This window comes from Pteropus medius, unplaced genomic scaffold, assembly GCF_902729225.1.
Source record: "Pteropus medius unplaced genomic scaffold, Ma_sr-lr_union100, whole genome shotgun sequence".
Taxonomy (NCBI): Eukaryota; Metazoa; Chordata; class Mammalia; order Chiroptera; family Pteropodidae; genus Pteropus; species Pteropus medius.
This window is the reverse complement of record NW_024349797.1, coordinates 21382645-21409759: the sequence shown is the minus strand read 5'-3', so window position 1 is coordinate 21409759 and position 27115 is coordinate 21382645. Positions and strand designations below refer to the sequence as shown.

Genomic DNA, 27115 nt, shown 5'->3' with positions numbered 1-27115 from the left:
CGCACGCACCGGAAGCGATCCGTCCTGCCCGAGCAAGTCCGACGTGCACTCCGCCTCCCAGTCGCGTTCCGCCGGCGCTGGGGCCGCCAACCAATCAGCAGTGGCCTCCGTCCCGTCCCGTGCGCACAGCCAATGAGGCCGCACCCGAGCCGGAAGTTGCTCCAGCCGGACGGCGTTTCCACGGACGCCCGGGAGGCCAGCCGGCAGAGCTGACAGGCCCACATGGGCGGGTGAGTGAGGGGATGGGGGACGGAGAGGGGCGGTGCCCGGTGACCGGACCCTCCCGGTGCCACCTTCGCTCCGGGGTTCCCAGTATCCTTCTCAGAGCCCGGCTCGCTGCCTGCCGGGTTCTGACGCCAAGAGGGAGGCGGAGGCTGCACCCGGCTCCTCGCACTCATCCTCCGCGCGCGGCCGACCCCACCTATCGCCCCCTCCCGCCGGCGCCGGCCTTTCATCGTCTCCCACCTCTTCCCTTTCCTCGAGTGTCTGCCTAGGAGCTTTGCCTATAGCACGCACTTAGTTTCCTCTGCGGTAAAGTTAGGCTCCTTTATTCCCATCTCACAGATGAGGAAACCGAGGATGAAGCAGAGAGGTAATCTGATTTGCTCAAGGTCTTGAAACAAGAAAATGCCCAAGCTGGAATTGAAATCCAGGTCTGCCTGCCCCCAGAATTCCTGATCTGTCCACTGCGCCGCGCCCCCTCGGTACACAATAGCCGCAGAAAATTTACAGCCCGCCTTTCCTCTCCCACGGCTGTGCTGGCGCTGTTGCTCATACTGATGCCTAGGGTGTGGAACAGGAAGAGGTCGGGGAGGTCATATGGAGGCCAACCTGGGATATGGAGTGGCTGATGCAATGACCAGCTAATAGTTCGATCCACAATACAGTTTCATTGGTCTCCACTGGCCCCCCTCATCCAACCCTCCCCTGATTGGACCGTCTCATTAGGGATGTTGGGAAAAGGCTTAAGTGTTTGTGAGAAACTGGGCGATTTCTAAGAAACCCCTACTGCAAATAGCTGAAGGGTAGCGTAAACAGGAAGAAAAGAGAAGAGCCTTTATTTAAAAGGAAACTGAAAGAAAAAGGGAAAAGACTATAAAAGGAGATCCTTGCTGCACAGGGCAGTCTCAGCTCCTCCAGTGGCCATCTCTGAAGGGTCTCCCACAGCCCAGGTATGTATTGCCAATCTTTTGTTAGGCTTGGAGCTTATTAGGATTTTTACCAGCCTCTTACCTTGGTTTAGAGAATGAGGAGTTGTCTCTCTTAGAATTAAGGTCTTGTACCTTTCATTTCATCCCACTAACCCAAAATTCAGGTGATTTACTGCTTCCGTAGGAATTAGAGATACTGGGTGAGCAGTTGCCTGACTGAATTCATAGATTGACTTTTAGCACCTTCATGTTGGCTGTCATATTTTTCACGGACAAGACTTCCTTAAAGAATCAGCATCCAAACATTAGCATGCTAATTGTGATGCTCAACAGTATCTTAATTATGACTGGCTCATATCAATTAATATCTTTTTTGCCTTTTAAGGTAATGTTCATTTTATTACTCGGAGGGGAAAATAACCTTTCCTCTCAGCGTTTACAAAAGAACACGTGAACATAATCTGGTCCAAGGTTGGAAATATTCAAGAACTCCTTACTCTAAAGAAGTCTTCGTCTTGTCCTCTGGGAACTTGACAGTCCAAAGCCATTGTCACCCACACTCTGGGGCCAGGATGTGAAGGATGGTATCGCATCTCCTGGTGGTATTTCAGGCACCCAGAAACTCCTGGGTCACCTTCCCAGCTGTTCCCAGCTGCTCCAAAATTGGCTGTCTTAATGCCATCCTTCCCCTGAATTGCAGATTCTGGTATATCCTAATCTTATGCGAAGTGATTTTAGTACAGCCAAGGTCATTGTCACATTCTGTTGTACAATTCTTTAATTCTTCTTTCATCCCAAAACCCGATTTCATGTGCCTCTTTTGTTCCCCCAGAACAATGGAACCTTTCAAAATGAGCATAAGGTTCAAGTTCTTTAAAAAGAGGAAATGAGAGTTAATTTTTAATAGCCTGTAGCTTTCTCTTTAAGGTGTGCTGTGATCTGCTGGGGAGTATGCCATTTGGGTCTTCACGTTCCCAGTCTTTTTTTCCAGAGGAGATGATAGATGAATTCACAGATTATAGCTGCATTTCTTTTAGATTATAGTATTTGTTAAATAGATAAAGCAGCTTTCCTTGACAGAGATTCAAGGAAATCCATTTTCAGTTTATGCCGTCGACACTTAAGACCATGGTCCTTAGCCTTTTGGCATGTCAGACTCCTTTGAAAAAGTAATGAAACCTGGGTACTCTGCTTAGAACCAGGGACATGTCAATTGCTTTCAAACTCGTGCTATCATTCCGGAGGTTCTGAACTCTGGGTTAAAAAACCTCTGAAGTTACACTTAATTCTAAAAGTTAACAAATAAAGGAGGATGTTGCCTAGATAGGAGAAAAGTAGATAAATGGATGAGTTCATGAAATAAGAGAAGTGATAGTTCTGTTCTCCTTGTCTCTGATCATTGCTGGCGTACTCACTCAAGTTGCATCATGCATGCGCGTGCGCACACACACACACACACACACAATTTATAGCATGGGTGATTCTCACTCAGCGAACGTCTGCATGTGATCACAAAGAGACCTCATCTGTTCCCTCAATTAGAATTGGTTCCCATGTGCCTCTTCAATGGGATTTTGATATTTAAAAATACATGTTTTTCCCTACAACATGGACCCCAAATGCAGGCCCAGTTTGTCTGGTCGATCATCTATAGTTATCTGCTCCCTCGCAGGGGGAGATTGGCTGTCCAGGCGTCACCCAGTCATTCTACCTGGCATTTTCCCTAGGAATTTTTAAGGGTAATATTGATCTGTACTTGATTTTGGCCTTACTCACAGACTTCAGAACTTTACTGATAATGTTGGTGAGATGCTATAGGAACTTCACCCTTGTTTATATCAATTACCCTATGGTAAAATTGGCTTTGTTATGCGTCGTTTCGCAGAACCTACCTATGACGTTAAGTGAGAACTTACTAAACTGTAACATCTAGCTTTGAAAGTTGGGAAAATTCAGGATCATGTGTAAAGTATCCGGACATGATACTTGATCATTTGTCGCCAGAATTTTCATAACTTTAAGCGTCATTTGATATGGGCCCAAGTGTTCTTCCTCTCCAGTGCTAGTCAGAACGTTCTTCCACATACTTTTTTTTTTTTTAACCAGCTTCCCTAAGCTGAACTTGTCATCTAAGTGATTTCACCAAACTTCTCTTTCTGGGAATCGAGGTGGTTCCCAGCAAGGAAGGGAGAGAAACTGGCAGCTGTACTATCCTAGTTTCATATTATGGTTTCTTTGACTTGTGTAAAGAATGGTTTTTGGCATTGTTTTCTTGGTGGTTTTTTTTTGTGTGTGTGGTTTTTTTTTGTTTTTTGGTTTTGTTTTGTTTTTTGGTTTTTGGTTTGGTTTTTTGTTTTTTTTTTTTTTTTTTTGAAATTTACATGCTTTTTAAACAAATATTTAAAGTGGATAAATAAAAATAAATTAGCTCTCAATTTGCATGTTTGGTTCATGGAAGTACTAGAAAAAAAATTTAAACAGAAAGAAACAAAATAGTCATTCATTAAACTTCTAACTTGGGGCTGATGCCTCGCTAGACTGTTAACTTACCTGCCTTATTGCACTTAATCCATTCACTAGTCCTGCAAGTTAGTGTTGTTATGGTTATTCCCACTTTACCGTTGAGAGGCTGAGGCTTATTACAGTTAAGCAACCCAGAGGATAATGATTGAGGGTGTAGGCTCTACGGTCAAACTGCTCGAGTTTACATCCCATCTCTACCACTCGCTGTGTTATCTTGGGCAAGTTTTTAAACCTGTCTGTGTCTCGATTTACTCATCTGTGAAATGGAGCTAACAAATCTATCTCACAGGATTTCGGTAAGGCTTAAGTGAATTGATACATATAAGATGCTTTGAGCAATTCCAGGTACAGAATTGATGCTACGACATTGTCACTGTCGTCCTCATTCGAGGTGTGGCAGCCAGTTCTAGGTGGAACTGGACTTCAGCCAGCTCTAGAATCATCACCAATACTCGTAATGGGTCAATTTCTTGCTTTACAGTTTACAAAATGCTACCATGTCGCTCTTTCTCATTTCTCATAACAGCCCTTGAGGTAGGTTCCTGATGGCATCTCTTTACAGATGGGGAAGCTGACACTCAGAAAGGGGAAGTGACTGACCCAAGAGGGGACCAGTTGTGGCCAGACTTTGCCCCGAGGCAGCATCAGGTGGCCTGCCCTGTGCCCCCTCTTCAAGGTTAATAACAAATATTGACTAATAGAAGGTACAGGTAGGTACCTGTCAAAGGGTTGCGGTTAAATAAGGAAGCATGGCCTTTGAGCCACGCTTCTCTTGCTCAGCCCCACTTCTACATAGTACGTGAAGTGTACCATTGCTTCTAATAAAGCTACTCTTCTGCTGTAATAAGAAAGTAAGTAAGTAAACAAACAGATAAATAAGGGAGTCTGTTCCATGGACAGGCTGTATATAGTTCCTACCTCTTTTGCAACCCAGATGGGTAAGGCCCCACCTACACCCCAGACCTTGCTTGTCTGGGGACAGAGCAGCTGGCCAGCCGAGGAAGCCCTTTGTTAAGCGCTCTGTTGGTTATAGCAGCAAACAACTAGAAATTCATCCCCAACGCAGTGAAAGAGTAAATAGCAATTTGCCAATTGTGTTTAGTCGTGGTGAACCTAAGAGTTATTAACGCACCTCTTATGCCCCGGGCCCCGGACAAGGCACAGGGGCACATGAGCAGACGCGCACTTGGCCTTGGTTTGCAGGGGCCTCCTTTGCAGTCCTTAAGCCTATAAATCCGAGCAGTTCCTTAGTCCTCATCTTTGATTTGTGTCATTCCTCTTTTCTCCTTTTTTATGGCCCCAAATTTCTGCTTTTATTTTTATTAATGTTGCTTGATCCATGTTTTTTATTATAACCTCCAACCTTTTGGGAAAGAAGGACTAGATGCAGGGAAGGAAAATCGGCTGCCGTGTTTGTTAACCTCTCTCTCCCTCTCTCTTCTCTCCCACAGTTGGTCTGAACCACTGAGCACCCCTTCCAGCGCCCAGCCGGAAGCCTAGGTCCTGGAAGATGGCGGACGTGCCCAAGCTCGAGCAGGGCTGTGCGTCCCCGCTGGAGCTGTTCAACAGCATAGCCGCTCAGGGGGAGCGCGTGAGAGCCCTCAAGGCCGGGAAGGCGTTGAAGGTGTGTGGTCGCGCTGCGGTCGCCACGCGCGCATCCCTGCACCCTGCCGCGTCTGTCGGGTAGTGTCGCCCCGAAGCGGACTGCCCTAGTAACTGACACATCTAGGCCGTAATCTTACGTTTGTTTTCTCCCTTGTCCACGTTACTGATGTTTGGGGTCGAAAGAAAAGCCACGGAAATGCCACCGCCGTCCACACCACCCCTCCCCGTGTCCTGCTCCCAGAAACAGCCGTTTTCAGTTCTTTTAGCTGACTCTTGATATCTACCCCTATGTCTCTAAAAATTACTCTTACTATATTGTTCCTTGTTGATTCTCAAATTCGAGGCTTTTACTGTGCAAGGTGAGGCACTTTCATAAACACTTCCCTCCCCTCCAGTCTCCCGATACCTGTCACCTTTGTCCTGTCCATATGAGTGTTGAAGTTATTGTGACCATGTGAACACTACTGACACTTGACCCATTGAGTATAGTATGAGTGCTTTCTTTTCCTGCCCAATTTTCGTGTTTCTGGAGTCCGTATTTATCTTAATTTCTTTTCGTTTGGCCTTTTTATGTACCAATGACAATGGCTCTCCAAGCTTTCCCCCAGGAGGTGCTCACATCACCCAGTCTGTGCATTTGTCTGGACGAGGTCTCGCCTGGGACCTTCCACCTGCTTCGCTCTGGACCGGTGCCCCGCCTCCCACGCCGCCTGTCCCAGGACCTTCTCTGCCCCGCTGCCCGGGCCCCGCTCGCCTCTGCGTCCCCGTCTCCCGAGCCCGTGTCCTGCTCCTCCGTGTACTCCTTTAGCAGACCACACCCTTCAGTGGTTTCTGAAAAAATCATTGCCAAGGAGATAATTTGGGAGGATTTTGCGAGGTCTGAAGGTTATCTTTATTTTCCCTGATATTTGGCAACTAGGCTAGATATGGAATCCCAAAGCGGAGGTGACCTGCCCCCAGCGTTCTGCAGCCCTCGCTCCCAGGCTCGCTGTGACGAGCCGGATCCCGCCCTGCCTTTGTGTTCCCCTCTGGACGTCCGCAGGGTCTTCTCTCTGTTCCGGTGTTTTGAAATTTCTTGGGATGAGTGCTCAGTGCTCCTTTCAAACTAGAAATCCACGACCTTTAATTCTCAGAAATTATATTATTTCTTTCATCTCTTCTGTGTTCCCTGTTTACAGATTTTTTAAATTGACAGACTGGTCCTCTGATCTTATTGTTTCATTTTTTCGTTATTTATTTTTCTTCTGGTTCTTTCAGGTATATTTCCTTGACTTCTACCTCTGCTATGGTTATCAGTTATCCTATCGTTTTTAATTTCCGAGAGTTCATTTGATCTCTGACTTCCTTTCTTCATATCACCCGGTTCTTATTTTGTAGTTCAGCATCCTTTTATCTCTGAGAGCTCGATCGTTTTCCTGATGTTCTTTGCCCCTTTTATAAACTGGATTTCGTCCAAGTTAACTTTTTTCCTTCTGCCTTTCATAGTAGAGGCAATCTTCAGGTGTTCGGTGGCACTTGGCTGCCCACTCATGTTTTAGAGGGCAGCACAGAAAGCTAGTTGGGAGCTCTGCGCGTGTGGGAGGAGCTTATCAGTATTGGTTTCCCTTCCCTGGACAATGGCCAGACTGCACCATTTTGCTGGGAAATCTGCAGTGTCGGGGTCTTTAGATCTCTTCCTCAAGGTTAGTAAAGTCCCAGAGGGGGCTTCTCCAGTGTGGTGCCCAGAGGAGGGTACAGGTCTGGCTGCCAGCGTCGTGCGGTTGAGTGGGGCAGACTTGCTGGGCTGTGTGACCCTTCACGGAAGCTTTGTGTTCTCAGTGCACTATCCCCCTGTGCAGAGTGCCCCCGGGCTGGACACTTTCAACTCTTCTTCTCTAGAGACACTAAACCTCTGGATGGAGGACAGGGTGGCGCTCACTCAGCTGGGCGGGGAGCCTGGAGTACAGAGCTGAATAACTGCTCTTTAAACTTTCAACCAGTGTTCTGCTTTTATAACCCACTTTCCCCCTCACTTCTCTAAGTACCTGGAGCTGCTAATGCCCAAACCTACTGGGGATTCCGCAGCAGCGTAGGTCCAGTCGCTGCCCAGTACTTCCACGACACCCGAGCATTTGTTCCCACGTGCTCAGTCTGTTACCAGTCACCCCTCAGCTTTCCAGCTCCTGAAATCTTGTTGCTGGCGTCCTCTTCCTGTCCCCTTTGTCCTCGCGGGATTCCCCCTTATTCGAAGGTCCCTTTGCCGTCGTTGCAGTGGGTCTCAGAAGTGCAATCCACGCAGTCTGCGTCATCAGCTGCCACACAAGCACTCCCTTTCGTTCTGGGATGCCTCCGCCCCGGGGTCGCCTGGCAGCTCCATCTCCGTGACCTCCTCAGCCATCACCTCCAACCCCTGTTGTCTTCTTTTCAAAAATCTCTTCCTAGGTCCTCACACTCACCCTAGTAGTTTATTTCGACTCTTTGGACCCCAAATAAACCATTACATTAAAAAAAAAGAGTCCTGAAAGAAAGCCATGCCGAAAAGGAGAGTTGATTATTCACAGAAAGAGGTTTACACACCGGCTAGGGCTTGGTGGGTGAGATGTTGTTTTAAAAGAACCTAAAACTCTAAAATAAGGACCCAGGTGTTGATTATTTACTCTATAAACCCGTTCTGGGAATTTGACAATGATAGTTTTGTCCATTTAACATTAAATTTGAATAACATTTAGTAAATATTTTTACTAGTAATTCTTAGTGACTCAGGTCATGTTCATTATTTTAGCAAACAAGCAATACTTAACAGGATTTAGAGTAACTTCCAAGCGTGGTCTTTGACGAATGCTTCGTCAGCTGGCACTCGACAAGAGAGATCAGAGGTTGGACTATGAGTCCAGAGTGAAACGATGACATTCAGAGTTATCTCACCCTGGAATGTATTATAATAGAAGCACCTGGTGTTTTAGAAATTCACTTTAAACGAGATAGTTGAGCCACTTTGAAACACCAGTCAGTGAGGGCGCCTTGGGCTTTCACCCGGCATCTCCACGTCCTCTCTGGGCCGTGGTCCTCCGCGTTCTCCTCTGCTGCGTGTGCTGCGGGAATGAGACCCACTGCTACAAGAAACAATTGCCCACGGATGCAGGGAGTCTCCTGGGGAACCGGTCAGAGTCTGGGCACTCTGACAGGAAACAGTGGCTGACGGTGTGTACAGCTCGAGCAGGACTCAAGAAGTGACTGGGTCATGGGGTTAAGAGAGAAAGCAGAGCCTTCTCCTTTTCATTTAAGTAAACTTTTTAAATTGAAATATTCATTCAGAAAATGAATATATTTTATTCATATTCATAATACGGAGCATCAGCAGACAGCTCCCTGAATTGTCACAAAAATATCCACACCTGTGTAACCAGCACCCAAACGGAGGAAGAGCATGGCAGCACCTGGAAGCCACCCTCAGGCCCCTTCAGTCACGGCCTCTATCCTCCCAAGGGAGGCCTCCAGCCTGACCTCTTCATATAATATATAATCATGGATTTTAGTCTTTTCTGTCTGGCTTTTCTCAGAGCATCAGGTTTTCAATTCTGTTTTTAGCGTTCTGGTCCACGTTGCACTGAGTACACAGACTAGACAGCGTGAGCCTGCTTGTCTGCTTCAAGACTCCAGACCGTCTTCGAGCAGGGCCACTGGTTAAATGTTCGACTTGTGCAGAGCCACCTCACTGCAGCCACAGTTAGATAATTTTGAGCAGGAAGCGTCATCGCAGGCAGTGATCAAAGCGTCTTGACTGCGCTGTGCTTCAGAGCAGGGTAATTCTTCCCTCAGGTGATTGGATAGATCGTGCTTGCTGAACGTTTGTTTTGTTGCAAGCACTGAGCCTAGGCGATGCAGAAGTGAGGTGAGTAAGACATCCCTACGTAGCTACGTAGCTGGACAGACATCCTATCTTGTGTGAGGTGTATTCATGGGGTTACCGGTTACACAACTCTGACGTGTTTAAATGAATCCCAGATCGCTTCAAAGTTTGAAACACAAATCTGTGTCTGCAGAATCACCTTGCAAGAACAGTCCTATGTGGCCCAGGTACCATACCTGGTGGAGCGGTGTTGGCGTGGCATCTACCGGAAAGCCCAGTTTATACCACGTTGTGTAAAAATTCTAAATGGACATGTTTGTATTTCGCTTGGCGAGCACACTGGACTGTGGATGTTCTTTGTTTGTGATCTGGTCCAGCCAGGCCAATTACCGGAGGGAGTAGAGCTTCAGAGCACAGCGTGACTAATCTGCTTAATTTGGCCTCTTTTAAATGCCAGGCTTCCGGGGTGCCTCATGTGGGCTCCCGGAAGAGGAGGTCTTTGATAGATTACAGGAGTTCCCGAGGATACGGTTTACATTAGTGTTTCTTACGCTTACTTTAAAACAATAAATATGCAAACACTTCGGGCAGTTTGGTAAGACTCCTAAATGCAGGAGTGCAGCTGTTTGCCCTGAATCCCTTCTCCATTTCTGACTTGAAAGCCCATAGTTTTTCCTTGCCTTTATCTGTTTTCATGATGTCTGTTTGAGTTGGTTACTCTCCTCGGTGGCGTGGTTGTCTGCGTTTACGTGAGTATTCATCTCAACCTGTGTGGAACACAGCAGCAAGTTCAGTGCAGGCTCAGTGTAGTCGAGTAGGGAGCTTGTCACGCGTGGTCTCTGGCGCCAGTGCTGTTTGAGAAGTCTCGCTTAGTCACTGTGTCATAAACAACAGTGTTTATTTTGTGTCACTGTATTTATCCCATAGTGTTTGGTGGTAAGCCATAGCATTAGAACAACAGATAAAACTAAAATACATTCAGGCCCATGACTTCCGGTGTGCCCATGGGCAACCTCCTTCACCTCCCTGAGTCACAAGATTCTTCAGCTGGAAAAGGACAGGACGGTGATGCCTGCCTGGTAGGGTTGCGATTGAGAATAACCAACGTGTGTGAAAGTATTTACCATAAGGCCTGCCGCGCAGCAGCAGTAACATTCAGCACATGGCAGCCATGTTAATATGTTCACCCTTCACCCTGTTTCCTGCGTTCAGGACGAAATCGATTCTGCAGTACAGATGCTGTTGTCATTAAAAATGAGCTACAAAGCTGCCGTGGGGGAGGATTACAAGGCCGACTGCCCTCCAGGGAACCCAGCACCGAGGGGCGATGGTGGTCCAGATGCCACGGAAGCCGGAGAGGACTTCGTGGACCCATGGACGGTACAGACGAGCAGTGCAAAAGGCATTGACTATGACAAGCTCATTGGTACGTCCTGGGGGAAGCCCAGACTTTTAGAAGTGAGTCCATGGAGGTGACTCCTTTGATATTTTTTGATATCAAAGTCATTGTAAATCCAGTCAAGCTTCAAATGCCAAGAGGAAAGTAGATCCTAAAATCTTTTGGTGGCGCATTACATTTCTAAAAGATGATTTTTAAGTAAAGTAGCAACATAAACCTTACTGCAAAATAATGACCGATAGTAGACGGCTTAGTTGAACTCTCCTCTTTTTTGTGCAGTTCCGAACTTGGGAAAGGTCTGTTCAAATAGGCATCTTTGCGGTCACTTAAACTCTCATACTTAGTGGTGACAAGTCAGTCGTAGACTACGTTTCTCCTCTAGTGAAACTGATTGTGGAGCTAAACAGCTGGGAGTCAGCTTAAGGAGGGTGACCGCTCACAGGGGGCACATCATTGCCAAGCCCTTCCTCGAGGAGCTTCCTGCTCGAGGAAGCCCTTACTCTCAGGTCATCGCTAATCACCAAAGAAGAAACGGAACTGAAATGTTCTTATCTGAGTCACAGCCATTTTCCATGACTTAAGTATAGACTGTCGGCGAGGGAAAACTCGCTTGAGGACAGGTGTTAATCCAGTTCAGCACTTAAAGGACATTAAAAAGTGTAGTTGTCGGTGTGTATAAGTTATACCTTAAGCAATAAGCACCTGTGTGAGTGTGAGTGTGTGTGCGAATGTGTGTGAGTGTGTGTGTGTGAAGGATGCTAGCTAGACTGCCTCCTGGACGTTTCCCATCACAATCCAATCCCAGACAAAACAGGCTTTTACTCCATAATTTGTTTTTTGTTTTGTTGGTGCCTTGTTAATACAAAAGACACCGACTTTGCGTTCGGGGAAAAGACCTGAGCAGGTGACCCGAAGGGGGTCGGTGCATTAAGGTGGCGCCGGGATCACTAGTTGTTCCCCCTTGTGTCGGTGACACTCGATCCCTAGACCTCCCACCACCTAAGACAGTCATCTCCTCTTTCTTCCAATTGTTTTCCAGTCCGGTTCGGAAGCAGCAAAATTGACAAGGAGCTGATAAACCGGATAGAGAGAGCCACGGGCCAGAGGCCTCACCGCTTTCTGCGCAGAGGGGTCTTCTTCTCACACAGGTCAGGGGCTCCCCGCCCAGGGCCACTCATCCCCCTCTTTCAACTCACGAAAATACTAGGGGGCTCTTCCTGGCGCTGGGGGGAAGCAGAGCCAGTTACCAGAAGTCAGCATCCACCTCTGCCCCGGCTGTCACTGGCTGTGGGATCACGCCCTTCCCTGCACCCTCCGGCCCTTGGTTTCTTCCTCTGTAAACTGCCCACTTCGTAAGGCAAAGGTTACGTTCATAGCAGATGAGAGTCATGCCAGAGTACATGCTGTAAATTATTAAATAGCTCAGAAACAAAGGGGCCCCCACGTCCAAGTTCAGCGTTTCCCACGCGATAAGCAGAGGGCTCCCTGAGGTTACGTACCCTCTTCCTGCTATTGTACTGGCTTGCTCACAAATAATATCAAGAGAAACTGACAGAGTACATGGAGCAGAATAGCTCCGCCCTAGACCATAAACACCATGCAGATAACATCAGAAAACAGATTCCAAAAGGGTCTCTGCCCCTCCCGCCCTCAGGTCACCTCGGGCTGGAGCTGGCCCACTGTGGAGGCTTTATGGTCCTAGGGATTTATGGTCCGAGGTGGGCTGGTTCTGTTCTGCTCCCGCCCCACAGTTACGGGAGAGCACATGCGGGTCACAAGTCGGCGGTCTGCCCAAGCACTGCAGATTCTGTGTGCAGAGAATGCCAGGCCTTACTCAGCCCTCTTTCTGGGCAGAGCATAAGCGAAGCTTTTTTCCTTAATGAGATTTAATTCACGTTTTTCAAGTATACAATTCAGTGGTTTTTAGTATATTCACAAGGTTGTACAAACCTCACCACAAATTTCTGAACATTTTCATCACCCCAAAAAGAACCCCTATCCATTAGCAGTCTCCCCCCATTCCTCCCTCTCCTCCACCACTGCTGGCAACCACTGATCTGCTTTCTCTGTCTATGAATTTGCTGCTTCTGCACATTTTATATAAATAGAATCATACATGTATGCCTGGCTTCTTTCCCTGCGCATGTTTTCAAGGTTCTCCGTGGGGGTTTAGATGAGATACAGCACACACTGTCCAGCGGCAAACAGTGAGGGAGACCGAGCTGGGCTCCCTCACACGCCGGAAGCCAATCCTCACAGGGCTGAGCTCAGACCAGGATGGGGGTGGAGGAAGGGGGGCTGGTTAAGTCCCAGTCCAGTCCCCGCCCCCCTGAGTGCCCCGCCCCCAGGCCTGCACAGGCTTCCTACAAAGACACTGAGAGCGGCTGGGGGAGTGGGGGCAGCTGCGCTGTTTCGTCATCTATAAGCTCATACAAGTTCAATATGGTTAGTTGTGAAAGCCGAAGACGGACTCCTTTTCCTCCAAGATTAAGTTTTTATTACGGGGGGGAGAATCAAAACTAAGCAACTAAGAAACAGGATGCCCAGGTCCCTGTCAGCGCAGAGGTGAGCGCAGGTAACCCTGATTTGGGCAGAAGGGGAGGGTGCTTGAAGAGTCCCGTTGAAGGGATTCTCCTACCCAGACCTCCGGAAAGGTGGCTGTTTCTCTTTATTTTGGGACACTTCGCCCAGAAACAAGGAGCAGTCACACCCCGCAGTGGTGGTTTCACACCCTGCCACATGTCACAGTCACTGGGGAAGCTTTTTAAAAATACAGATTTCCAGACATCACCCCAGACCCCCGTGCATCAGAATCTCTGGTAAGGGCCCAGGCAGGTGCGGTGCAGAGACAGCGGCCAGGTCTGATGCACAGCCAGGAAGGTTCCTCTGTGCACTGTCTGTGGACCCCAGGCCTGGGGGAGGGCAGATGATTCCAGAATGATTCCCAGATGTCTTCATCTGGTCCTGTCTGGTCAGGGAGCCCATATCAGCTCTTCAGCTGGGGCTTGACCTCTAAACCCCCGGGGTGCATTTCATACTCCCCTCTCTAAGCCAGGACTGTGTGGAACCCTGCTGTTTCCTCAGCCTGGCTGCCCCGTCTCAGGGCTGGGTGATCCTGTACAAGGATTGTACAGTGTCGGCCTGGTGTCACCCCCAGGACAGTGTAAAGCAGATGGTGTATCGGTGTTGATTCCAAAAGTTCCAGTGGCTACCCAGCCATATCCACCTTTAAACACGTCACTCCAAGCCTCACGTCTTGAAAACGATCACAGGGAGAACCGTTTCAGGCAACGTGCCCTGTCATTTTATAACGTACGCACCAAGGATGACAACCAGTTATCATCCATGTTGTCCCAGCATTTCCAAATGAGCATTAGGGCCTTGTTTCTTCCTTCAGAAAAATCACACTATTTCCTCTTCTCCTTTTTCCTTTAGAGATATGAACCAAGTTCTTGATGCCTACGAAAACAAGAAGCCATTTTACCTGTACACGGGCAGGGGCCCCTCTTCCGAAGCCATGCATTTGGGTCACCTCATCCCGTTTATTTTCACAAAGTAAGTATGGCATCGTACGACTTCTCTCACTGTTATTAGCGAGTCGGAAATGTTCATTGTAAACCAAGCCTAGAACTGACCAGACAGGACTAGCTCACATCTGCTGAACAACCAAAGTATCAGGGAATCGGCACCTTTGTGGCCTCTGTTCACTTGGTTTGTTCCTGGTGTCACTTTAGAGGAGCATGGGTGATGGAGAGGTCAGCCAGGCCTATTTCACATCTTCTTTTTCCCGCCCCTGTGACCGCCGGACAGTTACTTCTCCAAACCTTAGTTTCCACATCTGCAAGATGAGACTATACTACCTGCCAGGGGAAAGCATTGAAGGCTGCAGACGAAGTATGTAAAACAGCCAACCTAGAGCTGACACGCAGGGTGCTCTAGGCTAATTCACGGTGGTAGCTCTCGTCAGTAATCAAGTTCGCGGCCTGATAAGATCACGACATTTTGTAGACAAGGAGGTTTTGACACATTGTTAGTAGGAACTGTGTTTTCAGATACAAACTGGAGGTTTTCTGCAGGAAGAATGAGATGTCATCCTTCTCCCCTGTGTCGCTTAGGTGGCTGCAGGATGTGTTTAACGTGCCCTTGGTCATCCAGATGACGGATGACGAGAAGTACCTGTGGAAGGACCTGACCCTGGACCAGGCCTATGGCTACGCCGTGGAGAACGCCAAGGACATCATCGCCTGTGGCTTTGACATCAACAAGACCTTTATCTTCTCTGACCTCGAGTACATGGGGTGAGGAGAAAACACTTGTCTGCCTTTTAGATAAGCAGCCACGGACGTCACGTCCTCTGACCACAGCTGAATCTGACGGGTCTGGTGAATGTTTTTCGTTATTGAGTGTCATGATCTGGTTTACTGGACTTGTTTACCAATGACGATCTCCATCCTCAGCTCATGACAGAGCAGTGCCTCTGCACTGCAGTGTCTCTCTAAGGACAGTCAGTTTGCCCAGACCGGCGTATCTTTCTCTTTCCTCGCAGAGAAAAGACTCACTGATTACACAATTCCCTCCCAATCTGGGTTTTTTAAGCAGCTATTTCATAGGCCAAAATATTTCATTCCGAAAATTCTTGAATTAAAACTTCTGAGGTCTTGAACTTCATCCCAAATGAATACCGCGAATATGTTAGAAAAATATTAGATTTTTTAAAATTAGTTTCAAGTATGCAGTACATTAGTTAGACATTTATACGATTTATGAAACAATCCCCCAGTTAGTCTGTCTCCCCTCCGGCTGTACACACAGCCATTACAATACTGTTGACTATATTCCCTATGCGGTGCTCTATGTCCCTGTGACTTTTTTAACTACTAATTTGTACCTCTTCAACCCTTCACTTCTTTCTCCCAGCCTCCCAACCCCCCTCCCTTCTGGCTGTCACCAGATTGTCCTCTGTATCTGTGTCTGTTTTCATTTAATTTGTTTCTTTCGTTCCTTATATTCTATATATAAGTGAAATCACGTGGTATTTGTTTTTCTCTAAGTCTGACTTATTTCACTCAGCATAACACCCTCTGGGTCCATCCATGTCATTGCAAATGGTAGGATTTCATTTTTATGGCTGAGTAATAGTCCATTGTATATATGAACCATAACTTCTTTATCCAACCGTCTGTTGATGGGCACTCAAGTTGCTTCCATTCAGATTTTTTTTTTAATCACTTTTCTTGTGGGCATAGAGGCATCCTGGTGTTCTTGGAGAAACATGATCTTGGAAGGTAGACCTGGGTTCGAGTTCTGGCACCTCTGTTTAGTAGCCATGAGTCAACAGGTCTGTCCATAAAATAGGATTAGATGAGACCTTGGATGTCACCATCGTTATAATTTTCAGGGCACTTTATTTCTCTCTCTTCATTCCTTAAAAGGACCCGATTCAACTGCTTGAACCTACAGGCACATCATGGGTTCTGCTGCTCTTTTGAGGGCCAGGCAGCGCTGGTGGGGCCCAGTCACTGGCATCCGTTTGGGCAGCCCCTTCCCGCCCACCGCCAGCCAGCCCTCTCTGTAAAGCACAGATCTCTGCTCGTTCCCCCCTCACACCTTATTATCCACTATTATTATGGATATTATTATCCATCATCATCAGGATAAAGCTCTCACTTTCCACTTAACATTCCAGCCCCGTTATAATTTGGGCCCTGCTTCTCTCGCCACTTCCATCCAGACAGGACAATATGTAGTTCCACTTTCCACTCTTGTCCATGCTTTTCTGTGCCCGGAATGCCCTCTGCCCCGTGACCTCGCCCCTCCCAGCTCAGCAGATTCCCACACAGAATGAAGCCCCCTTTTCCTGGGTACGGCCCTCCCACAGCCAGGTTTAGATGCCTCTCTGGTTCCCAGCGCCCAGGCTCCACCTCGGCCACGTCCTGGGTGAGGGGGGTGGCCCTCTCCCAGGAGGTCAGTAAAGTCACAGCATGCCCTCTGTGGTAGGTTCTCCCCTAGGCTCTGAGAGCACAGCGTGGGCAAAACAAAGCCCTGCCTCACTGAACACGATGGTGGTGGGGCAGAAGCAAATGCCTCTAATAAATTAGGGCCGTGACGATGACTGAGCGGGGAGCACACTGTAGGGGGAGTAGCCGTGCAGAGACCACCACGTGGACAGCCTGCTTTCAGCACACTGAGAGAACACAGGGTCCGTGGCACGGGTCCCAATCTGTCTCCATGGTAACTGACTTCCTATCCCCCATCCTTACTCGCTAAGAACGAACTTCCTTACAAACATGGAGTAAAGATGAAAACTCAGGCGATGTGTAAACCAGAGCTTTATCATCTCTTTTGAGGAAGGCAGGTCAGGAGAGACTTTTAAAACTTAAATCCCGTTTGCAAATGTCCTGTCACCTTTAAGAGTTTCTTCTAAATGAGTACTTTACTTTTTTATTTGTTTGCTTATTTGAAATGTGACTCAAACTCTACATCTTTGACTTAGCAAAGCTCCCTCCCGGTCTTTGGGAGCTGGAAATACAAGCCAGGCGCCATCTCTCTTTGGGAAGGGAAGTAGCCAGGGGAAGAAGCTGGCGGCAGGGCCTCGGCTTCCCGTTGCCCCATCCTGTCCAGGTTTCTGGCGCTGCTTCTGGACCTCGAGGGGCCTTCCTGCCAGGCGTCCTGGAGAGACAGGATGGGCAGACAGAGCTGGCGTTCCAGACCCTGCTCTGCCCCTGGTCGTTTGGTTCCTCACGTTCTCTGAGCCTCCGTTTTCCTGCAAAGTGGGGGTTTGGTTCTAGTGAGAGGCGGTTTAGTGGAGGGGCCCAGAGTCCCCGGCCGGGGCTCACGTCCTGACGCCACTTACCGTGTGTGACTTGGGCAGTGAGTTCGCTAACTTTTCTCCGCCTACCGGCCCAGCCCATTTGTTCAGCAGATGTTTATCGGGCATCTCCTACGGGCCAGGCTGCTGCTGGGATAGATGCCAGCAAGACAGTTACCCGGCCGCTGTCCCGTTAGCTTCCAGCGGGGAGAGCCAGGCGGTTAGAGGTAATAGACCAGGTGATGAGTGCTGTGAGGACAGAGGACGGGGTGCCTCGGTGCTCAGCAGGAAGCAGTGCCTGCAAGCGGTTTATGCCGACTCACCGAGGTGCTGCGTATAAGGGGCTGCAGCAGTGCCTGGCACGGTGAGCGCTCAATGAACGTTACCATCTAAGTCTCCCTCGCCTTTGACCCTGTAACTGGCCACCTTTGCGAGCTACCCTGGGACATGTTCTTTGAATCTTGGGAGTGTGAGTTGCAGATGTCTCTCCAGGAGCAAACTGATATTCAGCCATCGTTTTTGGGACGCAGCCAGGTCTGTGACTCATCGCCAGTGGCGAAGTCAGCTGTGTAGGCGCTGCATCACCCTGCGCTGGCACTCCAGTGTGCTGGGGGACACCTGCCCCTCTTGAAGAAGCAGCCCCCATGCTCACCTTGCAGCCTGCACAGCATGAATGTTGCCGCCAGGAAGGGACCCGTCTTCCATGGAGGGTCACGTGGCCTTCTTTAGAAGCGCCGCTCAAACACCACAGAGCTGAGGTCCTGCCGTGGTGTGGGGGTGCCCTCCCTATGTTTGCCTCATCCGTAGGCTGGTCCCCGGTCCCCTCAGTGGAACGGCCGCCACAGATCCAGACCTCGCATCCACAACCCTCACCATACAGGAGACAGGGCCCCATCGCCAGGGCTGGGCTCATCCTGCTCAGACAGCATGGCTGCCCACAGTGGAGGGGACAGTGGTGGCCAGATGCGGGAGGACCGGCTGCATGGAGACCAGTCTCCTCCCTGGGCCCGGGGGTTTCTGCCCTGACACTCCATCTGGTAACAGTTGCAAATAGCCTCCCACAACATGGACACAGTCTGTCTCAGCAGAAACACTCCCTGGGGACCCCAACTTGAAGCTGCACAGCACGTCCAGCCACTGACCCCAGCAGGGTCTAACACTTCCTGTTAGCCGCTGCGCCGGAATCTGGCTGTGTCCCCCTCGCCTGGGTTGCTTGTCATCTTGCACTGGTTTCACCCCGGTTCACACCCTTGGGTCCACTCCACAGGGAAAGGCGTGTCCGCTTCGCCTGCGGCGAGTGTCCTTGCCCGCCAGGGCTGTTGGGCACCTCTGTCCCCAGCCAGCGTCCCCAGTGGTGTCGCCCCGAGGTTTCCACCACCTGCCGCTTTGCCCTCAGCGGAAGGCCACCCAGAAGGCACCCACTGGGCGCGGTTGATTCTTTCTTCGCAGGGCGAGCCCCAGCTTCTACAAGAACGTGGTGAAGATTCAGAAGCACGTCACCTTCAACCAGGCAAAAGGCATTTTCGGCTTCACGGACAGTGACTGCATTGGTAAGGGGACCAGCCCTGGGCCTGAGCTGTCGCTGACGTGGTGACATTTGCGATTCGTCTCTAAATAACAAACCCAGAGGTGGTTTTCCTCAGGGTAGGAGCTGGCGTGATGCCATCGGCCACTTTCCTGAGCCGTGTGCAGCTGCTTCCGGGTGCCAGCCTGCCCGCTCCTCACGCGTCCGTCTTAAGGCTTAGGAGAAAGTAGGGAAGGGTCTGGACGACTTCCAGCTCCCCACGCCTGCTTCCAGCGTAGGCCTGATTGTCCCCAAGTACCCCAGTACCACGGCCCGAGGGGCCTGGCCGGGTAGACTGGCACCACCTGTCCACAGTGATCCACAGGTCCACACCCTTGGTTCCAAAAATCCTACTTCTGCAGGTGTAAGCAGATGGCAGCAGCAGTGTTAACAACAGCATCCCAAGTGTTGAAAACAGTTTTATGTATCAAGATACCATGATTTATAAAATCAAAAAGTGAGGGGCAGCCTAAATGCCCAGCGGGTACAGAATGCTGAAGTGCCAGGCGGTGCGTTTACAGAATGGGACGTGTTTACCCTCACGGTCAAATGCTGCATCGGGAAGAGACGAGGGCGAAACTAGACCGGTCACAGCTGAAGTGCGCAGAAGCAGAGGAAACATGGAAGAGACGTGAATCGGGCTCTAGATTTTTTCCTTTGACTTTTCTGTAGTTTTCTGCAGAGATTATTACTTTTCCAAAGGGAAAAAAGCCTGTTTTTGTTCCTCTCTCTCTGGGTTAATTAACGGAACAGGAGTTGGTCTCGGGTGTGAAGGTGTCGTCTTCACTTTCAGGGAAGATCAGCTTTCCCGCCATCCAGGCTGCTCCCTCCTTCAGCAACTCCTTCCCTCAGATCTTCCAAGACAAGACGGATGTCCAGTGCCTCATCCCCTGTGCCATCGACCAGGTCAGGAGGCAGAGCGGGGTGTCATCGGTCTGGGCTGCCACAGGAGGGTCCTTGCGCTCCCCAGTGAGAAGGCGGCTTTGGAGGGCAGCAGGGTGAAGAGTCGATTCTGTAAACTGGCTGGAAGTTGGGGTCTGCCGCCAAGGCCCCCAGGTGTCGTCCACGGGCTACAAGCTGGCGCATTCCTTCCCGCCACCCTCAAAACACCCCTCTCCCCACAGGACCCTTACTTCAGGATGACGAGGGACGTAGCCCCCAGGATCGGATACCCCAAACCAGCCCTGCTGCACTCGACCTTCTTCCCCGCCCTGCAGGGGGCCCAGACCAAAATGAGCGCCAGCGACCCCAACTCCTCCATCTTCCTCACGGACACGGCCAAGCAGATCAAGACCAAGGTGAGTGCTGCCCCGGGCAGAGCCCCACGCACGGGCACGCGCACGGGCGTACACACACGCGCACACACGCCATCGCGCTGCCCCAGGGCCACTGAGGTCCAGGACTGGTCACTGCCCTCTGCTAGCTCGAGGCCGCCTGTCCCTGTTTCCAGACAGCGGTCGAATTCGTTCCGTTTGTGTCCATCCTTTCGTTGAACCAGAACTTTGAGATTTTTTTCTTTTTCTTTCCTTCCTTCTTTTCTCACCATCACTCTGTTCTGGAAGCAATGTCATGGCAACTTTTTTTCAAGTTACACTTAAACAATAGAAAAAAAAATTAGTATATTTCTGAGTACCAGTTGTATCCCAGGAGCTGGGCCGGAGGCTTTGCTTGCTCTCTCCTTTTCATTCTCACTGGGAGAGAGTGGTGTGTTCCTTTTACAGACGCGAAGGACAAGGCCCGGGGGGATGACCAGCTTGACCAAGTACCCGCTGCCGGAACCCAGTGGGGCTTAGGGCCCGTGAGCAGCCACCGCCAGTGTGGGGCTTAGGGGCCGCTTTTCTCCCAGAGAGCTCTCGCTGAGACACGGAATCGATAAATGTCCTTCTGTGGGACAGTCCTGTCCGGCCCCGGTGTGCCGCGCCTGGCCCAGCAGGCAGCGGGCGCTCAGTAAATATTTGTCGAGTCACCAGAGAAACGTGAAGTAGGAGCTAGCTGGAGCTTCCTTATTCCTCAGGGCCACACCTCTGTTACTCGGTACTGAACCTACAGCATATGTGCAGTCCCCACGCCACCCACAAAGCCGTTGGCATTTGACTGGGAACCGTGTGTGTGTGTTTGCGGGTTGGAACATCACAGCGGGAGTGATGGAAACTGTATCTGAAGCATGTAATGCAAACATCTGCGTCACTGCCAGGCCCCTGACCCCTCTGGAAAGTCCCAAGCAGGTTCTGGTTGACAACGGGGAAACCCTTAATATTGAAGTTTCTTCCAGAAACTGCCCACCGCCAGCTCTCCCGCCCTCAGCTGGAGGCCGGTGTAAAGACGGCTTTTTCTTTCCCTTTCACTCTGGCTGAAGCTTCCAGAATACCAGGTGGGAGGAGGTGGGAAAGCTCCTGTTTCCTCCAGCAGAGAAGTCATTTTGTTCTGCTTTGTTTGAAAGAAGTCATTATTGGCTTTCATTCACTTAGGGGCCAGCAAAAACCTACAGGGTGGGTGAGCAGTGAGCGTGAGGTCAGGAACCACACAGGCTGCAGAAGTCACCAGGGTCACCAGCGGCCCGTGGGGCGGGACAGGGTCAGCCCAGGTCTCTGTTCTCAGTCTCCATGCCCATCTTCAACTCCATAATCACTCTGCACACCAGCCCAGAGGGGGCATCTCCTCCAGCCCCCTCCCGAGATTACCAGCAGTAGCCCTGTGGGGACCCAGTGGCACGGCTGTGCGATCCCCTGCCATGCAGTTATCTCGCTGAGTCCTAACAGCCACCCTGGGAGGCTGTGTCCATTTCGTAGGTAAGGAAAGCAAGACTCAGGGCCGGGAAGCTGCCCTGGGCTCGCACAGCGGGGAGCGGTGGGGCCAGGACCGTGACCTGGGTCCACAGCTGTGTGGGCCCTCCCCTGGCCTGGAGTTGGGAGCCCCATTGTCTGGCCTTCCCTCTTACCTGCTGTTAGTGAGTGACCTTAGCTGTCCTGGTATCATTTGTGAAGTCAGGGCAGTTGTACCCTTTCATAGACTTGAGGCAGGACTTATGTGAGGTCACATGTAAACTGACAAGTGCTGCCCAAATTTTAAGATTTTAGTTCAAAAGTGAATAGTCAAACAGCTCCTTGGCAGGTAGGACAAAATGGGCCTCCCACAGGCCGTCACGTGGGCACTGTCAGAGCCTCCCACAGGAAGTCCTCGGGAGTAGGAATCTCCTCGTTTGGGACAAATGTTCATGACACAGTTTGCCAGCTGACCACCTCCTCACGCTTTCTGGTCACGGGGCTGCTTTACTACCCCGCTCCCAGAGCTGCTCCCACAGCTGTCCCCAGCTGCAGACCAGTGGCCTGCCCCCACCCTGGGTCTCGGGGCTCCTGCAGGCCAATTCGGCCATCTCGTCGGATTGGAGCTGCCAAAGCTCACTGGCTCCTGGGGCTTGGTGGTTGAATCTAGTCCCCCGGGGGGGACATCGCCGCGTGGCACGCTTTCCTGTTTCCTATTACCCAGAGCAGCTCTTGCTGCAGCTCGGTCACTTCGTCATCTTGGATCCCGGCAGTGGCATTCCAGGCCCCACCACAGGACCGCCCTCCCCGCTAACCCAAACCCGTCGCCCGTTGGCTTCCTGTGAGTCAGGCCCCAGCGTCACTGAGGAACGGTCAGGTCCAGCACCAGGACAGCTTTAGCCACTGTGTCCCAGGAAGAGTCAGCCTGGCTCTGCTACTCGCTGCCGCATGCAGCGGTTCTGGACACGCCGGGCCTCATTCTCTTCACCTACAAAGTGGAGAAAACAATACCGAGGTCATCAATACCAGGTCATTAGGGCTTATTAGTAAAGGTCATAACAGCCACGATTGATGGCACGGCACGTCTGCTGTGTGCCACTGTTGGACGAAGGGTCTGCCCAGGGGGCAGGCGGACCCGTGCATCTTGGGAAGCGTGCAGAGGACTTGTACTTCCTCTTCCTCCCCGCACACAAGGGCCGGGAGGTGCCTCAGGGCCCTCGGATAGCGTTTAAAACCACCCCTCGGAGCCCCAGAGTGTCCTCCAGGCTCTCCATCCTCCCACACTGGAGGGTCTTCCCTGAGGCCCAGCCCTGGCCTGGCCAGCCAGATACCTGAGAGGGCCAGGCCGCCAAACGGCCAGCGACTCCGGGAGACACACAGCACCTGCCCGAGGGCGCGCAGACCCAGGATATCCAGGACGGGGCGGGCTTCTCCTGCGTGCTCGTATTCGCCGTATGTTATGCAGCATACACACATGCGTTTTATTTTATGACTTGCTTCTTTCTGTTAAGGAGCAGGAGGGTGAACTTTGATTTGTCTTTCTCCCTCCGGCCCCGGCTCGCCCACCTGCCCCGACTCCCGCCAGCACCCCTCGGCGTCTCCCCTTCCCCAGCAGCACTTCTTAGCTCCCGCAAGTAGAAGGTGGGCGTCCCCGACCTCACCTGTGCCCAGTGTCCACCTGCTGCTCCCCAGACGGTCCCAGAGTGTCCAGTTAGTATTCTGTCCCTGAAGCCTTCTGGGAAGACTGCTAAACATCTCCACTTCGCCACCACTCGACCTACCCTGTTCCGCATTTAAAAGCTAGGGTGACATCGTACATAGTAGGCTTCTCAAACACACGGAGGAAGAACGTCGAAGGAACTCCGTGTATCCTTGGCGGCCTCCCTTCTCTCTCCTGTGGCCCTGATTTCTCCCGGGCCGGGCCGTGCAGAGATCGCTGAGTCCGTCTTCCTACAGCCGCCGACTCTGTGCAGTTAGGAGGCCCCGCCGGCAGGCCCGCCACCTCCGCGCTTCCCGCGGGTCCAGCTTTCCCTCGACAGCCCTGTGCCCGTGCCTCCCGGGCTCTTCCACAGAGAGAAGGCGGCAGCCAGGTTGGGCGCTGCCCTGTCCTCCACTTACAGCCCCGCCCCCCAGGCCACAGCACGCTCCCCCCGCAGTCATCTGCACCCTGAGCCGGCTCGTTCATGTTCCTGTTCATCCTCTTTCTGAAGCTTGTCCCATGAGAACACTCGAGGACACTTCTGCCCAGTTTCAGCTTTCCTGACTGTTCTTGTCCCTGGAGCGGAGCTTCAGGGCCCATCTGCCCTCATCCTCACCTTCCCCGAGACTCAGGCCGAGCCTGGCAGGAGGGAGCAGTGTGTGGGCCCCTCCCGCTGACCCTGCACCTCACCCTCCCTCTGCTTAGGATGGGATGGGACAAAAGCAGGCACTGGCCGGACCTCCTCCATGGGCTCATTTACCTGCAGGGCGGCGCACTGCTGACGTCTCTGCGTCCCCTTGATGTGTCTGCGTCCCCTTGCCCTTTCTGTGTCCCCTTGACCTTTCTGTGTCCCCTTGCTGGTGCAGGTCAACAAGCACGCGTTTTCTGGAGGGAGGGACACTGTCGAGGAGCACAGGCAGTTTGGGGGCAACTGCGATGTGGACGTGTCCTTCATGTACCTGACCTTCTTCCTTGAGGACGACGACAAGCTGGAGCAGATCAGGAAGGTGAGCAGATCAGGAAGGTGGGCCGCGGGGCTCTGGCCAAAGAGGGGTCGTGACTCCCTTCCGGCCCGGCCTCGGGAGCAGGCTCTCAGCTGGGCGGCATCAAAACCCAGTAGGACACGGTATCTCTGCCCATGTGCCAAGAAGCCTCGCGAACAGATAGCTCGAGAGAGGGAATGCAAACTGCTGTTGGTTCAGTAGCCACACAGAAGGGCTTTGTCTTACTAGTCACCAGAGAAATGTGAGTTAGAGCACCGTCAGAGTTCATACAGTCCCCCCACAAGTGCTGCTGCTGTGTGTGCGACGATCGTGAGCCAGATGCTTCCGGGCTCCCCCAGTGGAGTCCGGGGTTCCCCGCGCAGGCCTTGGCGGCACCCGTGTGAAGGGCCCCGAGTAGTCACAGCCTTTGCCTCGGGTTTTCCAGTTCTTGGAATGGTTTCCAAGGAAGTAATCCTGAATGAGAAAGGGCTCCACACAGATGCTCAGAATGAGGGCAGCAGGAGGTTCAGGGAGCAGGAGCTCAGGTCGTTGTAGGATGCACGATTAAGCAGGCGGGAGAGTCAGTGACACCGGAATGCAGAAAGAACAACTATGTTTAAATACGATGCACCAGGACAAATTCTAAAATTATGCCAAACGTTGACAGCGGCCCTCGGCTTCTGCGTGCCGGGCCTACAGGCGTTTCTGCCTCACCTTGCCGCTGCTCTGGGTTTCGGGTACCTCGTTAAGTTTGCTCAATGAGTACATATTACTTTTCGATCAGAACGTGAAAATGCTTCGGCGAAGATTTTATAGACGCCACTAAGGCTGGAGCAGGAAGCTTGTTCGGTGTATCGAGTTCCGGCCTGGCCCGCACGGCGTGGGGGGCAGCACCCCTGTCCTTCCTCTCACCATGCTAGTCAGTTGCGCAGCAGGGCGGGGTTCCAGTCTTCCAGAAGAGCGTAGTCTAAGGGACAGGGAGTTGTACTTGCGAGCGCTAGCGGGTGGGCGGCTGCTGCCGAGGAGGGTGGTGCCGGAGCCTTTTCCCGTCCTCTGGTCTGGCAGGATTACAGCAGCGGGGCCATGCTCACCGGCGAGCTCAAGAAGGCGCTCATAGAGGTGCTGCAGCCCTTGATCGCAGAGCACCAGGCCCGGCGCAAGGAGGTCACAGACGAGATCGTGAAGGAGTTCATGACGCCCCGGAAGCTGTCCTACGACTTCCAGTGACGCTCGTCTTGTGTCTGCACGTGAAGAGACATGACTTACCAATAACCCCAGCCTATTCGAATCACCGCTGCACGCAGGCCCTGTCCCGCGGTAATCACTGGGCCCGGTGTCTGCAAGCCCCGTGCCTCTTTCTTCCTGTAACGTCATCCCTTCTGTGTCTTGTGGGCGAAACCCTGTCAGCTGACTGGGTGCTGGCTGACAGCGTGGTCAGACAGGAAAGTCCCGCCGGAGTCTGTCCCAGAAAGCAGCCCCAGGACGTGGCACCTTTGGCGCGGTGCCCCCCAGGCGGCCTGTTCTGGCCACAGCAGGACAGCATCAGAAAGCATCCCACGGTTCCAAACACGCTCTTCAGACCTGTTCGTCAGAGAACCTGTACTCTCCACGTGCATATGCAGAATCCAAACGCCATTATTATAAAACTCAAAAGTGCTTTGGGAAGTCGAGGTGGGAAAGTTTAATGGGCACAAGATGCATTTCAGCCCGTGCCCCCCCAAAAAGAATTGCTAGGCAGAAGCTGTGCTGTGCCCTTGACTGAGCTCTCCCAACTTGAAAGCTGCTTCTAACCCTGAATATTGGCCAGAGTTGGCCACTCCTATTAAATTGAGTCTTTTGTGGAAGAAACTTTCCAGTTTACTTACTTAAACTCCAGACCACACTTGGATTCTCCTCCAGAAATCACACTCTTTTCCTTGAACATTCTAATGTTTTGTTTCCACCAATAACCCTGACACTGCGTCCTGAAAACCAGGGGCCGCTTCACTCTGCTTCTGCCAGACGTGTGAGGAGGCAGCTGCCTTTACAGATACTCTTGTCTGACACTTGACTGGTGTGGAAGTTTCCGTGGGGCAGTGCCCTGGGCGGTGGCCGTGGTCGTGGCCCCGGGCGGGTGGACGTAGTCCCAGGCAGTGGCCATGGCCCCAGGTGGGTGGACGTGGCCCCAGGCAGATGGACATGGCTAGCAAGTGCACATCAGCCCCCTGGGCTGTCAGCCATGTGTCCATGGCAGCCCTGGACTGTGTGCCCTGTGTAGTCCAGGGAAGCGGAAGGACCACCAGGGAAGGCCCTGAGCTGAGCATCTGTCCTTTCTGGAGGCACAGTGTCCACTCCTGAGTGCTCTGCCCTCATGTTGCTCGTTGGCGTAAATAAAACTCCTTTGGCCCCGCCATGTGGCTGTGTTTCTGGGGTCTGAGGAGGCGCAGAGGCCCCACTTCAGGCCCAGGGCCATGCTGCGCCTGCTGCCGAGACCTGCAGCCCCTCCGTGGGTGGCACTTGAGTCCACTGGGGTCGTAGGGGGACGTAGGTAAGATGGAGCATGGCCCTGGAAGCGCAGTGGCGCTGAGAGACAGGCTCCCAGCAGCCAGCCGGGAGGAGCCCTTGCCTGCCTGGCACTTTGCGGTCTCCCTGGCGCCGGCCCTCACGCCTTATCTCGTGTTTCCAGCAACCCAGTGGGGACCGCACACAGGGGCTCTTACCTCGTGGACGTGGGAGCCAGCCGTGGGTGGTCAGAGGCAGTGGGCGCACTGACGGGAGCCAGGCCACAAGCTCAGACCCAGGGCAGAGGCCCA

General features: G+C 51.7%; 2 protein-coding genes across 9 annotated transcripts in view; one reads left to right on the top strand and one right to left on the bottom strand.

The window, feature by feature from the left end:
- The window catches only part of WDR25 (WD repeat domain 25), a 121368-nt gene extending 121224 nt beyond the window's left edge, over positions 1 to 144 (bottom strand). The window contains exon 1 of one of the 2 annotated variants that reach the window (XM_039884210.1): positions 10 to 144. The gene's annotated coding sequence lies outside the window, so the exon portion shown is untranslated. The other variant, XM_039884211.1, reaches the window with a different exon arrangement.
- On the top strand, positions 98 to 26711 carry WARS1 (tryptophanyl-tRNA synthetase 1). 7 transcript variants are annotated; one of them, XM_039884220.1, is made up of 12 exons: positions 106 to 230; positions 4237 to 4350; positions 5126 to 5298; positions 10321 to 10534; positions 11547 to 11655; positions 13943 to 14062; positions 14623 to 14805; positions 18765 to 18865; positions 19673 to 19785; positions 20004 to 20177; positions 24207 to 24347; positions 25389 to 26711. In XM_039884220.1, the coding sequence occupies exons 3-12, from the start codon at positions 5185 to 5187 to the stop codon at positions 25548 to 25550; spliced, it is 1431 nt and encodes a 476-aa protein (XP_039740154.1). In that variant the 5' UTR covers positions 106 to 230; positions 4237 to 4350; positions 5126 to 5184; the 3' UTR covers positions 25551 to 26711. The 7 variants fall into 7 exon arrangements, with proteins under 7 accessions (XP_039740155.1, XP_039740154.1, XP_039740150.1 ...); XM_039884216.1 differs by having other exon boundaries at positions 4237 to 4384; XM_039884215.1 differs by lacking the exon at positions 106 to 230 and adding an exon at positions 982 to 1172.
- The last annotated feature ends 404 nt before the right edge of the window (positions 26712 to 27115 follow it).